Here is a 14,047-nt window from a genome sequence, read left to right as displayed (position 1 = left end):
GAGATGGCTACAAGCAAGGGTTCACTTCGCCCGTAGGAGATGCATTTTTGAAGTCCCGCTGTGCTACTGCCTTCAAAAGGGTAGCGGTCGAGGCCATGCTACGATCCCTGTTGGATCTGGGGGCAGTAGTACCAGGTCTGCCTCTCAAGGCACGTAGGGGCAGTATTCCATTTGTTTTGTGGTGCCCCAAAATGGGGACCCTTTCACCCTATTCTTGATCTTCGCAAAGTCAATCAGTTCTTGAAGGTCCGGCATGGAAGCCTTGAGGTCAGTTGTGGAGGCAGTACAGCCAGGGGAGCGTCTGACGGTGTTGGATCTCAAGGAGGCTTATCTTCATATCCCTATTTGGCCTTTGCATCAGTGATTCCTGCATTTTATTTTATTTTGTTACATTTGTACCCCGCGCTTTCCCACTCATGGCAGGCTCAATGCGGCTTACATGTGGCAATGGAGGGTTAAGTGACTTGCCCAGAGTCACAAGGAGCTGCCTGTGCCTGAAGTGGGAATCGAACTCAGTTCCTCAGTTCCCCAGGACCAAAGTCCACCACCCTAACCACTAGGCCACTCCTGCCATTCTGGAGTGCCATTTCCAGTTTCGAGCACTCCCCTTTGACCTCTCTACTGCTCCCTGCACCTTTTCCAAGGTTATGGTGGTAGTAGCCGCTTTTCTGCAGAATGAAGGAATCAGAATCTATCCCTACCTGGACGACTGGTTGATTCGAGTGGACTCTGTACAGGAGAGTCGCAGGGCCACCTACAGGGTAATTGTGCTCCTTTAGTCTTTAGGATGGGTCATCAACCTTCCCAAGAGCCACCTGGTTCCTTCCCAAACTCTGGACTACCTGGGAACTCACTTCGACATGGCTCTGGGCTGTGAGTTCTTGCTGGAGGAGCGAAGGAACAGGCTCCGCTCTCAGATTCCCAGCCTCCTGCGGTTGTCTAGTCCCTGAGTCTGGGACTCAGGGGCGTAGCCAGACCTCGCCGGGAGGGGAGGCCAGAGCCCGAGGTGGGGGGCACTGTTTAGCTGCCTCCCACTGCCGCCATCCCCCCCCCGTGCGTCTGCTACTGCCACCAGTTTTGGACCCCCCCCCCCCGACGACGACGACCCTCTTGAACCCCCCTCCCGCCACCAACCCTCCCTCGTCATCCTTGATATGCGGACTTAGTTCGGCCTCTGGTGGAGCCACCCTTTCGACTTCTGGTCCGCCCCGGGCTTCTCATCAGAGGCCAGCTCAGATAGAGGATACCTACTGCTTTGGTCTTATGGCCTGGCTCTTCAGCGGGCATGTTTAAGGAAAAAGGGATATTCAGAGGCGGTGATAGCTACCTTTTTGCAAGCTCTACCTTGTTGGCGTATGCCCGGGTTTGGCGCACTTTTGTTGCTTGGTGTGAGGCTTGTGCTTGGTCTCCTTTGCAAGCTTCCATGTAGCAGCTCTTAGTTTTCTTGCAAGATGAGTTACAGAAAGGTTTGGCCTATAATTCGCTATGGGTACAGGTTGCAGCTCTGCAGCCTGTTTTTGGTGCCAGGTGTCGGGTTTGTTCCTGGCTGTTCATCTGGATGTGGTTAGTTTTTTTGCAAGGGGCGCTTCTTCTGTGTTTTCCGTTGCGTCAGCCGTGTCCGACCTGGAACCTTAATTTAGTCCTTAGGGCTTTACAAGGAGCGCCTTTTGAGCCCTTGCAGAGGGCTTCTGATAAGGATCTCACTTTAAAGGTGGTGTTTTTGGTGGCGATAGTATTGGCACACAGAGTTTCGGAGATCCAGGCCCTGTTGTGCCGAGATCTGGAATCTGGAGTCACCTCGCAGACAGTGCCTTCCTTTTTGCCTAAGGTTGTCTCAGTTTTTCATCTCAATCAGCCTCTTTTTCTTCCATCCTTCTGGAAGGAGGATTATCCCGAGGATTTTGGGAGGCTTCAGCTCTTGGATGTTCGTCGAGCCCTTCTCCGCTACTTGCAGATGTCTAATGAGTTTTGATGATTGGATCATCTGTTTGTTCTTCTTTCGGGTGCCTGAAGGGGTGAGGCAGCTTCAAAAGCTACTATTGCCAGATGGATCAAGGATGCGATTTCTTTGGCTTATCTTTTGTGTGGCTGTGCTGGAGGCTTTGCGTGCTCATTCTACTAGGGCACAATCGGTGTAATGGGCAGAGACGTCGGTGCTGTCCCTGGGTGAGATCTGTCAAGTGGCTACTTGGACCTCTTTGCACACTTTTCTAAGCATTACAGAGTGGATGTGGCCGCCAGGTCAGATGCTTCCTTTGGAGCAGCAGTGTTGGCATTGGGGGCGACGACTTCCCTCCTGCATTAGGGATTGCTTTGGTATATCCCACCAGTTACTGGATTCATCGGCTGCCTGCACTAAGGAAGGTAAAATTATGTCTTACCTGATAATTTTCTTTCCTTTAGCCACAGCAGATGAATCCAGGATCCCTCCCTTATTTTCCTGTTGCATGTTTATTTCTGCTGTGTGTTTTGTTCCTTTCTGCTAGGATGTTTAAAAAAAAAAAAAAGGTCTATGAAGAGGTACAGTTAGAAAGGATATGGTATGACTGATTGCCAGTCTGCTGTGCATTACAATTCTGTTATGACTGCTATGGTTTATAGTTGGTGAGGAAAGTTTCCGATTTGTTGCAGGGTTCTGCTTTGTGATGATACAAATACTGGCTGATGGAGGGGCTGGTCGTCCAGTGTTACTCACATCAGTTTGTAATCTCTATCTCCACCTGCTGGTAGATGGACACAACCCACCAGTTATTAGATTCATCTGCAGCAGCTACAGGAAAGAAAATTACCACGTAAGACATAATTTCACCTTATAGAATACTATAAATTATGCACACTTCAGGGCGCAATTAGGCATCAACAGTTACAACTGTCTGTGACTTGGTCTAACTGCTGGCGTTTAACTTTAGGTGCACCAATGCTGACTTATGCTAGTATTCTACAATAGAATATTGGTGCCATGAAGCCAGTAGAGAGTTGGCGCTACGCTCATGGCAATTAGGATGCCTAAATCTTGACGCCAATTTATGGAATTGCCATCTTAGTGAATCAGGTGGCAAAAAATTCTGAAAATATATAGCCATGTATGTACCAAAGTCTGAAAGCATGAAACTATGTATGGACATAAACAACATACCATGAGCATATATATGCACTTACAAGCTATTGGGACAGAAAAGCACATACATATCTTTTTCTCCACTAATACCTAGAGCATGGTCTAGAACACACTTTAATAAAAAGTAGCCGCCTAATGGGAGAATATGAGAAGACCTGACCAAAAAGAGGTTCACACCCCAAACAACTGCTTTATTTTCCAAATTGTTTAAATAATTTTGGACCAAATATACTAAGAATTTTTCTCATTATATGTCTGTACTGTATGGGCCCCTTATATATTTTATATTGCATGAAGGTGGACTCCTCTGCAATGTTAATGTTTCTATCACCTTCTCTGTTCCCCATCAAGGCCTCATCACTCCTTTCTCCCACCTCTCTTTCAGAAAGGGGTTACATGCCTCTTGTACGCTTGCTATGCTTCAGGTTCTTCTATCATTCATTTGTACTTTGCAAGTTTCTAATTTTAAGGATGCACACAGATGGAAGGGGAGAAGGATTACTATGTTTATATCTAACACCATTCAGTTTATAGTGTTTGTTAAAATAAAAACAAATACAGCAAATACAGAAAATACTTATTGCAAACACCCCTTTGCTGGAGAATACTATGTCCTATTAGTTCTCACGATGGCTCGTGTTAGCGCTGAACTGAGGATGGTCTCCACACATTAGCTTGCATTCCTGTTCGAGCAGCTGAGAACCTGGGTCTTGCTACCTGAAGACCAGCCATAGATGACTGAGGTGAAGTGACAGAGCCCGATGGACTGAAAGTTCCTACTGCCTGAATATTAGGGGTGCTTGTGTACTGCAGGGTTTCTTGTAAAGCAGGCTGAGCTGGTACAGAGGCTGGCATCATGGAAGGTGCTGGAGGAGAACTAATTTCTGTTCTCCATACTGGTTCACAAAGTGTGGTAGCTGATCGAGGAGCAATTACTGTAGGTGCCATGGTGGTGGATGTTGGCATTGGGACTGGTGTTGAGAAGCGCTTGATCTCATAGGTTCTCACTGTTTTCACTGGTACTTGCCTAGCAGGGGTGACAGATAAGTTAGACTGCTGGGTACCTTTGCTAGGTGAATTTTGTGTAGCAGCATTGGATGAATCATCAAAACAGAACATGGCAGAATTTAATTGGTAAGGCTGGTGTCGCATGAAATCAATAGCTTGCATTCTAGGCTTTTGGCTGGATGACTTTTTCACTTTGCTCTCTGCTTTGGCAGCCCGGGATCTGGATGCTGCAAGAGGATAAAATGGAGAATGCAAAGGATTGTAAGCTATTGGAGGAGGAGCACGGATGTTGGATGAGTATTTCCATGAAGATGGTAGAGATGGTGAAGGGGATGGTGTTCTAGGCCTGGAGCTTGGCCCTGGAACTGACTCCACCACAAACTTGTCCATTCGGCTCTGCCGTTTGGCAAACAGTTCTGCTCCTTTTCCTTTCAGCTGAGGCATGCTTTGGGATCCATTGACCAGTTCACCTGTTCTTACTTGAGGTTTAGGGGCCACAGGGGGAGGGGTCTTGAACTTGTGAGATGGGGATTGCATGAAGTTGCATGCCTCTGCTCCCAAACTGAGGAAATCCTCTTCAGGCCCAGACTCAAAGCCTCCTCCAGGGTGATCCTGTTTGGGTTTCTCATCTAAGTTCTGCACAAGAGATAGAAGTTCTGGATTGGGTGAAGGGTCCTTCTTCTCTACAGCACAGAACATCTGCTTCTTTTGCCCTCGCTTACGAGCTTCTTGCAAGATTCCAGTACGGGATGCAGGGACAGCAATCCTTTGTTCTCGTAAGGATAATGAGTCAGAAAAGGGTTGTGATAGAGCAGATGGAATGATGAAAGGCTGTGAAGTACTGTCATACGTTTGGTTTCCAATTGGAAGGCTAGCCTCTTTTGATCCTGGGCTAATAAACGAAGATGTAGAAGGTGGCATAACATCATGTGAAGTGGCAATTTTTGTCTGAGAAGCAGCAGTATGAGATAGCGTTGGTTGGGGGGGTGTTGAGAGATATATGGAAGCAGTGGTAGTTTTTGGTGTAATTGAAATTGGTGTTGGAGCTCTGTCTTCTCCTGATGGTTGTGGTGTTGATGCTGCTGCTGGTTTTCCTGGAGCTGGAAGAAACAGAGATGCTACAGAGCTTGTTGGAGCTACTTGTGGATTAATTGGAGGACTGTAGATTCCTGGAGAGGTTAGTGAGAAAGGTGGTGGAAATATACTTGGTGTACTGGGGATCTCCCTTGTTTTCTTTGGTACTGAAGGCCTGAAGATGACAGATGTGGTTGCTGGACGCTGTCCAACAACACCTGGGGTGAATGGTTTTGCTGATCTGTTGAAAATATCTGCTACACCAGTAGGAGCTTGAGTGCTTTCAACTTCAACCATTGAAGTTTGTAATTGAGAAGGTGTGGATGTACGCATCAAGCCTGGTGCCTTTAAGCCTTCAGAGTGCTCATCTTTTGTCTTGCTGATACTCTGCTGTATAGGCTCTTCACCGTTGACCATGCTGTGTTTTACTGGAACACCAAAGTGAGGCTGCTTTTCCTCTGGCTTTTGTAATAGGATCTGCTCCATGGAGTGCTGAATGGCCTTCTGCCTTTGCAGACCAAACAACTGGGCTCCTTTGCCTGAGGATTCACTCAGACTTTGCTCATCCTGATGCTGTTGGACAGGTTCTGTTTTAGGTTTTTCAATATCCAAGTAAGTGTTTTCCAAGTCTGAGTGGTTGGTCAGGCTTCGGGCATCAGAGAAACCTTCTTCATCAAACTCTGATTCGCTGGTGGGGAAGATGCCATCCTCATCCTCGTTGTATCGATCTTCATCTACACTGCCATAGCTCACAAGTGTGTATTTCTTTGCTCTCTGCCGACGTTTTTTGAACATCAGCACTCCTTTGGAATGAGGGTTGGGTGCATCGGTCAGCAGTGAAGCAATGGTTCTACATTTCGTTTTAGCTTCCTTAACTTGCTTCTCCTGCATGCTTTCACTGCGATGGAGCTCTAAAATGCAGGAAGAAAGGAACAGAGTCAATTGCAGTATGGATACAATATGCTGTTTACATACAGAATTTTTTTTTGCTGTGGAAATTTATTCAGAAAGACTATCACTTTTTGGCCTTTTTTACCCTATGATCATTGCATTTTTTTTCTAGCAAAAAAGGTGCCAGTACTCAAATGCCAGGCCACCCTTCAGAGGTGGGGTGATCACTGAGGGACCCACCCCATAATAGCCAGGCCCCCTGCAACCAGTCACAGAATCTATGACAAGGCAGAATTGGTATGTAGAGCCTGAGCTCTTTCATTAAAACTTGGGGACCATGGGTCAATTTTAGCAGACAATGGAAAAGGTGCCGGTACTCAGTACCAAAGCCCTACCTATGATCATCATTCCTGATCTGTAATAAAATTTGAATTATTGCCACTTGCTGGTGTGCATTCTATAAATGGGCGCATAAGTGTGTTTTTGCGCGGAACTGCTGTTTCTGCCTTGCTTGGACACCTGGCATCTGTTAGAATGCTTTTTTTCACACCGAAACTTCAGTAAAGAAGTAGTGCCTAATGTTCTGCACTATATATAGAATTTCCCCCTAAATGCTAAGAAGACCATTTTATATCTATGGGCATCTTAGCATTTAGCACATGCTAATTCTGGGGCCCTTTTACTAAGCTACGTAAGCGTCTACGCGTGCCCAACGCACGCCAAAATGGAGTTACCGCCCAGCTACCATGTGGCTCTTGTGGTAATTTCAATTTTGGCGCACGTCCGATACGTTCGTCTGAAAAATAATATTTCTTTTCGGATGCACGTATTGGACGCGCGCCAAGTGGCATTGGATGTGCGTAGGTCATTACCGCCCGGTTACCAAGTGAGACTTTACCACTAGGTCAATGGCTGGCGGTAAGGTCTCAGATCCAAAATGGACATGTGGCATTAGGCTGCAAGCCAATAGGCATTTTTTACAGGTGCGCTGAAAAATGATTCTGCGCACACCCAAAACACACATCTATACTACCGCAGGCCATTTTTCAGCGTGCCTTTGTAAAAGGGGCCCTCTGTTAGCGTGCACTAAGCTTTAGTAGAAGGACCCCTAAGAGATTTATTTCACAGCTTAACAAATATGCACTCTCTTACATAAACACTACCTTGTAAAAAATAAATTACAGAAACACACATTCATTCTCCCAAAGGGCTGGGTATACTAATATGACTAAAAAGTCAATCTTCTAATGTGAAATTCCAGTTCAAATATATTCTTACCCACTCAGTGACTCACTACATAGGAGGAGGAAAAGACTTAAGTGACTGAGTTGGCTTATGACAGTATCTGCCAAATAGCCAAATAACCTCACAACTGACACATCCTTAGTATGAAAACCCTCCCCTCATTTAATTTAAAGGTGAGATTTTTTTCACTTTATGAGATTTTTTTTCTTTTAATTCTCTAAACTCCCAATAATATAGAGCGCAATGACTCAGTTCAAATACAATGTCCATAAAACTGCATATTATTCAGTCCAAGAGGTTTTCAGTGCAAACATTTCACAACAGTTTTCTTTGAAGCAGTTCTCATCTGCTAACTCAAGCAAGCATAGAACCAGCTCCATTGGAGAGGTTGGTGCTGGTGCAAACTGAAATTTTTTGAGGCAGCTCCTGATGAAGCATCCAATGAAATGGGCAGCTCAATTGAGCAGATGACAACAGCTTCAGAGATAAGTGTTGAGAAACGTTTGCACTGCATTTGTATTGCATTGAAAACCTCTTGGACTGAATAATATGCAGTTTTGTGTATTTGAAATGAGTCATTGAGCTCTATATTATTGGGCATGTATAGGATAAAAAGAAAAAAAAGTTTCTCTTTAAATTAAATGAGGGGAGGTTTTTTAGACTAAGGATTTGTCAGTTGTGAGACTATTTATTTATTTATTTATTTATTTCCCACATTATCTCAAATAGGATTTCAAGTTCAATGTGGCACACAATATACTAAAAGTAGAACTGACAAGGTGTTCTGATTACATAGAATAAAGTATACATGAAATCCTGATCATATAACATGTTTGTAATACTTAGGATAGAATGTGAATATGGACAGAGTTGTTATTGCAAGTTTAGTTAGAGGGTTAGTTATTTCTACTGTTGGAGATCGTTTTTATCAAATGAATTTTCAATAGTTTACAAAATATGAGCTAGTCTTCAGTTTCATGGAGTTGTTTGGGCAAAGAGTTCCATCTGGTTGTACTTTGGTATGAAAATCCAGTATTGTGGATAGTTTTATATTTGATTTTATTACATTGAGGGAACTGTAATACAAGAAAGTCTCTGGATGATTTTTTAGCATTGCGTGTTGATAGCTATATAAGATTCTGCATATAAGATGGGAATGAACCATAAATTATTTGGTGGGTGAATGCACATAATTTTGAAAGTAATTCGTGAACTTATAGGTAGACAGTGTAGTTTGAGTAGAAGCGGGGTCACTTTGGACTATCAGGTAGCTTTAAGTACAAAATGAGCTACTGTATTTTGAGCAGTTTGTAATTTTCTGATTAGTGAGGTCTTAAGTCCTGCATAGACCGCATTGCAGTAATCAAATTTTGATAATACCAAGGATTGAGTTAATGAAAATAAGGTCTTAATCTTTTTAGTTTCCATAACGATTTGAATACATTAGACACTAATTTGGATACTTGTGGTTCAAATGAGAAATGTTGATCAATTATTATTCCCAGGATTTTCAAATTATGCACCAGTGGATAAGTTTTGTTACCAGTAGAAAAGCAGCAGAAGTAATTGGTTGGTCAAGGTTTGTTAGTATTAAGAATTTGGTTTTCTCTTTGTTAAGTTTCAGTTTGAAATTGTTTGCCCACAATTCCATTAGGTCTAGGCCTGATTTTATATTGGTTAATATTTCTTCGATATCTTTGTCAAAAGTAACATAGATTGTAACATCGTCTGCATACATGAAACAGTTGAAACCATTTGATTCAAGAAGATAACCTAGAGGTGCCATTGTTATATTAAACAGGATGGGGGAGAGAGAGGAGAGCCTTGTGGCACTCCACGATTAGGGGACCAGGGAGCAGAGATGAGGCCTAATTGTTTTACTTGGTAGAATCTGAGGTGAGAAAGCCCTTGAATCATTGAAGAATATTGCCGGATATACCAATATAATCTAACAGATTGAGTAGAATGTCATGGTCCACTGTATTAAAAGCATTGGACATATCAAATTTCTGCCTTTACTTAGCTCTTTTCAGAAGTTTGCAATAAAAGTTGTTAGGACTTTTTCGGTGCTGTAAGAGAACCTGAAACCTGATTGGCAGACATGTAATATCAAGAAAGAGTTAAGATAGTCCATGAGTTGTTGAGTAGCCAGGCCTTCCATTATTTTAACTAACAGTGGGATAGAGGCTACAGGTCTGTAGTTTGAAACTTCATTCAAGCTGGATTATGGATTTTTGGAAATGGGGGTTAGGATTATTTTTCCATTTTTTGAAGGAAAAATTCCATGGTAGCATACATTTTATATTTGATTGCAAGCATTGTAGGAACTGTTCAGGAACTGATTTTAAGAGGTAGCTGGGACATGGGTCAAGTATACATTGAGAGGATGCATATTTTAGTAAGTAGTGCTTGATTGAGTCTAATGTTGGTTTGGAGAAGGAAATCCATATTCTGTCTTCAGGAAGGCAATTGGGAGATGTGGTAGGTATATTGAAAAGATTTGAGACTGGACTTGTAGAACCTTTCAAGTCGTTCCTGATTTTGACAATTTTCTGTTCAAAATAATTTGCTAGTTTGTCAGCAGAAGATGCTGATTCATTGCCAATAGTTAGGGGTTGTGTGCTTAGTAGATTGTTAACTAGGGCATAGAGTTTCCTAGTATTCATAGAGAACTGGTCAATTTATTTGGCATGGTGAGATGTTTTGGCTTTTTTTATTTTATTTTGTACTCTCAGTGATTCTCTCCAATTTTCCCAATTCATTTTTTTTTAATTTTGACCATAATCTTTCTACGTGTCTGCAGTTTCTATTTGTGTTAAGGATGTCCTCTGAGAACCAGGGTGAGCTTTTCTTGGTGGGTTTGAATTTTGTTTCCATTGGTGCTATATCATTAAGCACAGTTGTACATAAGTTGTCCCAGGTATGGTTAAAGTCATTACTGAGTAAACATGTGAGGAGTGTGTCTAACGGGATGTTGGACCAAAATTCTTCTAAGTTAATCTTGCCTCTTGTTTTGAAAGTAGACTTTTTGTTTTGTTTTTTAAAATAAATGTATTTAGGTTATTTTCTTTCCAATTAAGTGTGAAATTTAATTTAAAATGGTCTGACCAAGGTGTTGGCAACCATAAGACTTCAGATATTTGAAAGTTGGTAGGATCTGTGAATCTATGAGCTAGAATGTCAAGTTGGTGACCTTTGTTATGCGATTGGGAGTTGGTAAGTGAGTAAGGAATGTAAAAATTCCAGGTATGAAGAAAATTTAAGAAGCTTTTGGTATTGGGATCATTCTGTTTGACCAGATGTAAGTTAATGTCTCCCACTAGTATGACATTGTCAGAATTGACACATATTGGATATGAATTCAGTGATATTCTGTTCCACTTTATTCCAGTTTCCTGGTGGGCGTTATAATAGTAGTAAATTGATATGTTTGGATAATGATTCGTCTAAAATGTTACATGAGATTGCTTCTAGATTGGGAGATTGCAGTCTTAGAATTGGGTTGACATTAAAGACGGATTTGTAGATAATGGCTATTCCTCCTTTTTTTGTTGTTTCTAGAGAGATGTTGAATTTTGTAGCCTGGAGGACAGATGCTGTGAAGAGTCAGGTAATCTGGAGAATGTAACCATTCTCAGTTATTAAGGCTATACCAAATTGTGACTCTTCTATCCAATTTCTAATGATGTCAGCCTTATTAACAACCAACCTTGCATTTATGCAGGACTTTTTTTGAGGGGGTACTTGGGGGTACTAAGTACCGGCACCTTTTCCATTGGCTGCTAAAATTGGCCCATGATCTCCAAGTTTTAATGAAAGAGCTCAGGCTCTACACACCAATTCTGCCTTGCCATAGGTTCTGTGACTGGTTGCAGGGGGCCTGGCTATTGTGGGGAGTGTCCCTCAGTGATTATCCCCCACCCCTGAAGGGTGGCCTAGCATTTGAGTACCGGCACCTTTTTCACTAGAAAAAGTGCACTGCATTTATGTATCCTGTTGGTAGTGGTAAGTAGGAATCTAGGTTGATATGTGAAGTTGCAATATTTATTAGGTGCTGTCTGTGTTGTGGCATTTTCCTATATACTGTGTGGGTAGTATGAGATACTCTGTTATATGTTGTGAGAGAAGTTGAGAATGGCTGGATTGTTAGAGTAGATTTTAACTCTGCTTGGGATCCAGTTGCTATGTTGTCTGGGACTGAAAAGTATTGGGATGTTATAGAATAGTTCATAGGCATGAGATCTAAAACCTATTAGCCAAATCACTACAATAATAAATGGTAGCCAGTGATTCATTTTGAAAAACGTTTGCATTACTGTATGGCAAACAGAGGACTTGGAGCAGGTGGAGAACTCTGGAGACAGCACACATTTAAATAATACAGTTAATGATGTCACCCACCAGTGTCTGGGTTAGAGAGGCCGCTTTCTCCCTGTTCTGTCTGTGCGCTGGAAACTGCTCTCCCAATGTACAAAGGAGCTGGCAGACAGAGGACTTGGAGCAGGTGGACAGCTCAGGCAATTTGGCAATTCTTGTCATGAGCCAACTCAGTCACTGAAATCTATCCCTCCTATTATAGGATAGCGCTTTTTTATGTGCCAATTTGTTTGGCATCATATATAGAATTTAGTCCTAGATGCTCACGCATCACAATCAGTACAAACGTATTGTACACACAATACTCATTGCATGCACATGCATATACAAAGGTCATACATAGTGGCATGACACACACTTCATATAGCATCCTACAGTGCTTATTTAGGGACCTTCATTTTCAGTTTTAGTTTTGTTTTTCATGGGAATGTATCAGTATTTATTACAAGAGTAAAAAGAGGGAATTAATAGAAAAATAGCTCATTGTTTTTCTGGGTACATATCAGTGTTTATTTTGGCAGTGAAACCCCAGAATAGAAAAAAATATTGGACAGATTAAGTTGGTTTTGTTCATTCTCCTTTCCCCATCTCTCATCTCTCACTCTTGACTCTCCCTTATCCAGCCCCTATTACCTACTTACTCTCCCCACCACCCCAGTGCTCATTCTCTACCCAAATTTCCTATTGTTCACTTTTACTCCCTCCCTACTCCAGCTTTTCTACCAACCACAGTACCCATTTCTTACTTTGTTGGTCTCCTACACCAATGCCAGCTCCTGGCTGATTCATGCAGCTCTCAATCATTTAAAGTTGTGTTGTATCAACCAGTCATCATGAGAACAGCACAGGATTATGGATACTGTGTGACTCAAACTTCCTAAGATCCATGTAGAGCTAGTGACATACTGCTCGCCCTCCCTCCTGCTCCCTACCTAAAACACAAAGTGGAAAAAGACAGTGGAGATGACAATATCAAAGAAAAGGGAGGCGCCTCAATATCCTTTCTTAAAATCTTCTCTCGACTCAAAATGGGCCACATTTCAGCTAAAGGGCCTGCATCAGAAGTCTGAAATAGTGCACATACATAAGGATTTCAAAATAAAGCACTGACGCGCCTGGTGATGTAGATCCACAAACTTGTTTATCTCTTCGATCTACTACCTGGTGAATGACAGCAAATGAGGGCTCCCATTTACTAAGCCGCACTATAGGCACGCTAGCGTTCTTAGCGTGTGCTAAAAATTAGCACGCACTAATGCTAAAGACACCCATAGGAACAAATGGGTGTCTCTTGCATTTAGTGCGTGCTAAAAACACTAGCGCACCTTAGTAAACAGAGCCCCTAATGTGTTGCAAACCGTGATTGTGCTGCTTGCTTCTAAAACAGCCTAGAAAGCAAGAATCAGGACTAGGGCCAAAATTGGGAGTTAAAACACTGCTTTAGGAGTATATCAAACTACCATGCAAGGAAGACTTGTACAAAAGAAAAGTACCTTACAGTTTTGTCATATGTTTGCCCAAGACTTGGACAGTCAGATTTAAGCCATTCTAAGTTAATGCTGAGATTACCTAGCTAAGGACAACGGAACTATGTTAAGGAGAGCTTTATCGCTCTTGTAGCATCACAAAGGGGAACAAGGAAGATTCTGATTCTAAATTGCTTAGTGCTGCTGAAAATGGAGGAACGTAGCTCAGTTCTTTGTATCTAAGCTGATTCTGCAGTACTGGAACATAACAAAAATGGAGCACAGCTAGCAAGCCAAGCCAGGATGATATGAAAAATAGAACTGAAAAGTATTTCTGTCAAACTCTCATCTTTTTCCTTCCTCTCTCCTATTTGGTGCTTTTTATCTTTTCTGTTTGCCAGATGCCCTGGCGTTGTTTGACAGTAAATACGGATGAAACAGAACTTCCAGGTTTTATTAAAATTTGATATACTGCACAAAGGTAACCATTACAATGAAATTGAAATTATAAGAAGTTTGAAAACAACTACAAAACCAATAGGACAGAGGAATCATGAAACAAAATAAAAAAAAGGAAAGAAACCTTATAAGGATAGGAATGAAATAATAAACTAAGGGCCACTAGTGATTCCCATGCAAAAGAGCCCATTCAAAGTGAATTATTGTACCAGGAGCCGCTAGTGCGGCTTGATAATAAAAGGCCCTAGATGGGAGTTTACAGAAGAGTTGTGCTAGGGAGACCTTAAGAGGTCATTTTAGCTCTTCTGCATGCTGACACACAAGAGTTCTTTTACCTGTGTCATCTTAAACAGATGTTTATTTATTTGTATTTATTTCACATATGCTTAAAACTTCTAGTATTTGAGAT

General features: G+C 42.1%; 1 protein-coding gene across 1 annotated transcript in view; it reads right to left on the bottom strand.

The window, feature by feature from the left end:
- Positions 1 to 1,153: 1,153 nt before the first annotated feature.
- The window catches only part of SYNPO2L (synaptopodin 2 like), a 143,110-nt gene continuing 130,216 nt past the window's right edge, over positions 1,154 to 14,047 (bottom strand). Inside the window, exon 4 of the mRNA XM_030203399.1 lies at positions 1,154 to 6,111. Coding sequence (XP_030059259.1) covers positions 3,758 to 6,111 — 2,354 coding nt within the window. The 3' untranslated portion in view covers positions 1,154 to 3,757. The remainder of the gene's footprint in view (positions 6,112 to 14,047) is intronic.

The sequence above is a fragment of the Microcaecilia unicolor genome, chromosome 5 (assembly GCF_901765095.1).
Source record: "Microcaecilia unicolor chromosome 5, aMicUni1.1, whole genome shotgun sequence".
Taxonomy (NCBI): domain Eukaryota; kingdom Metazoa; phylum Chordata; class Amphibia; order Gymnophiona; family Siphonopidae; genus Microcaecilia; species Microcaecilia unicolor.
The sequence above is the reverse complement of the archived record's forward strand: the minus strand, read 5'-3'. Positions and strand labels throughout refer to the sequence as shown.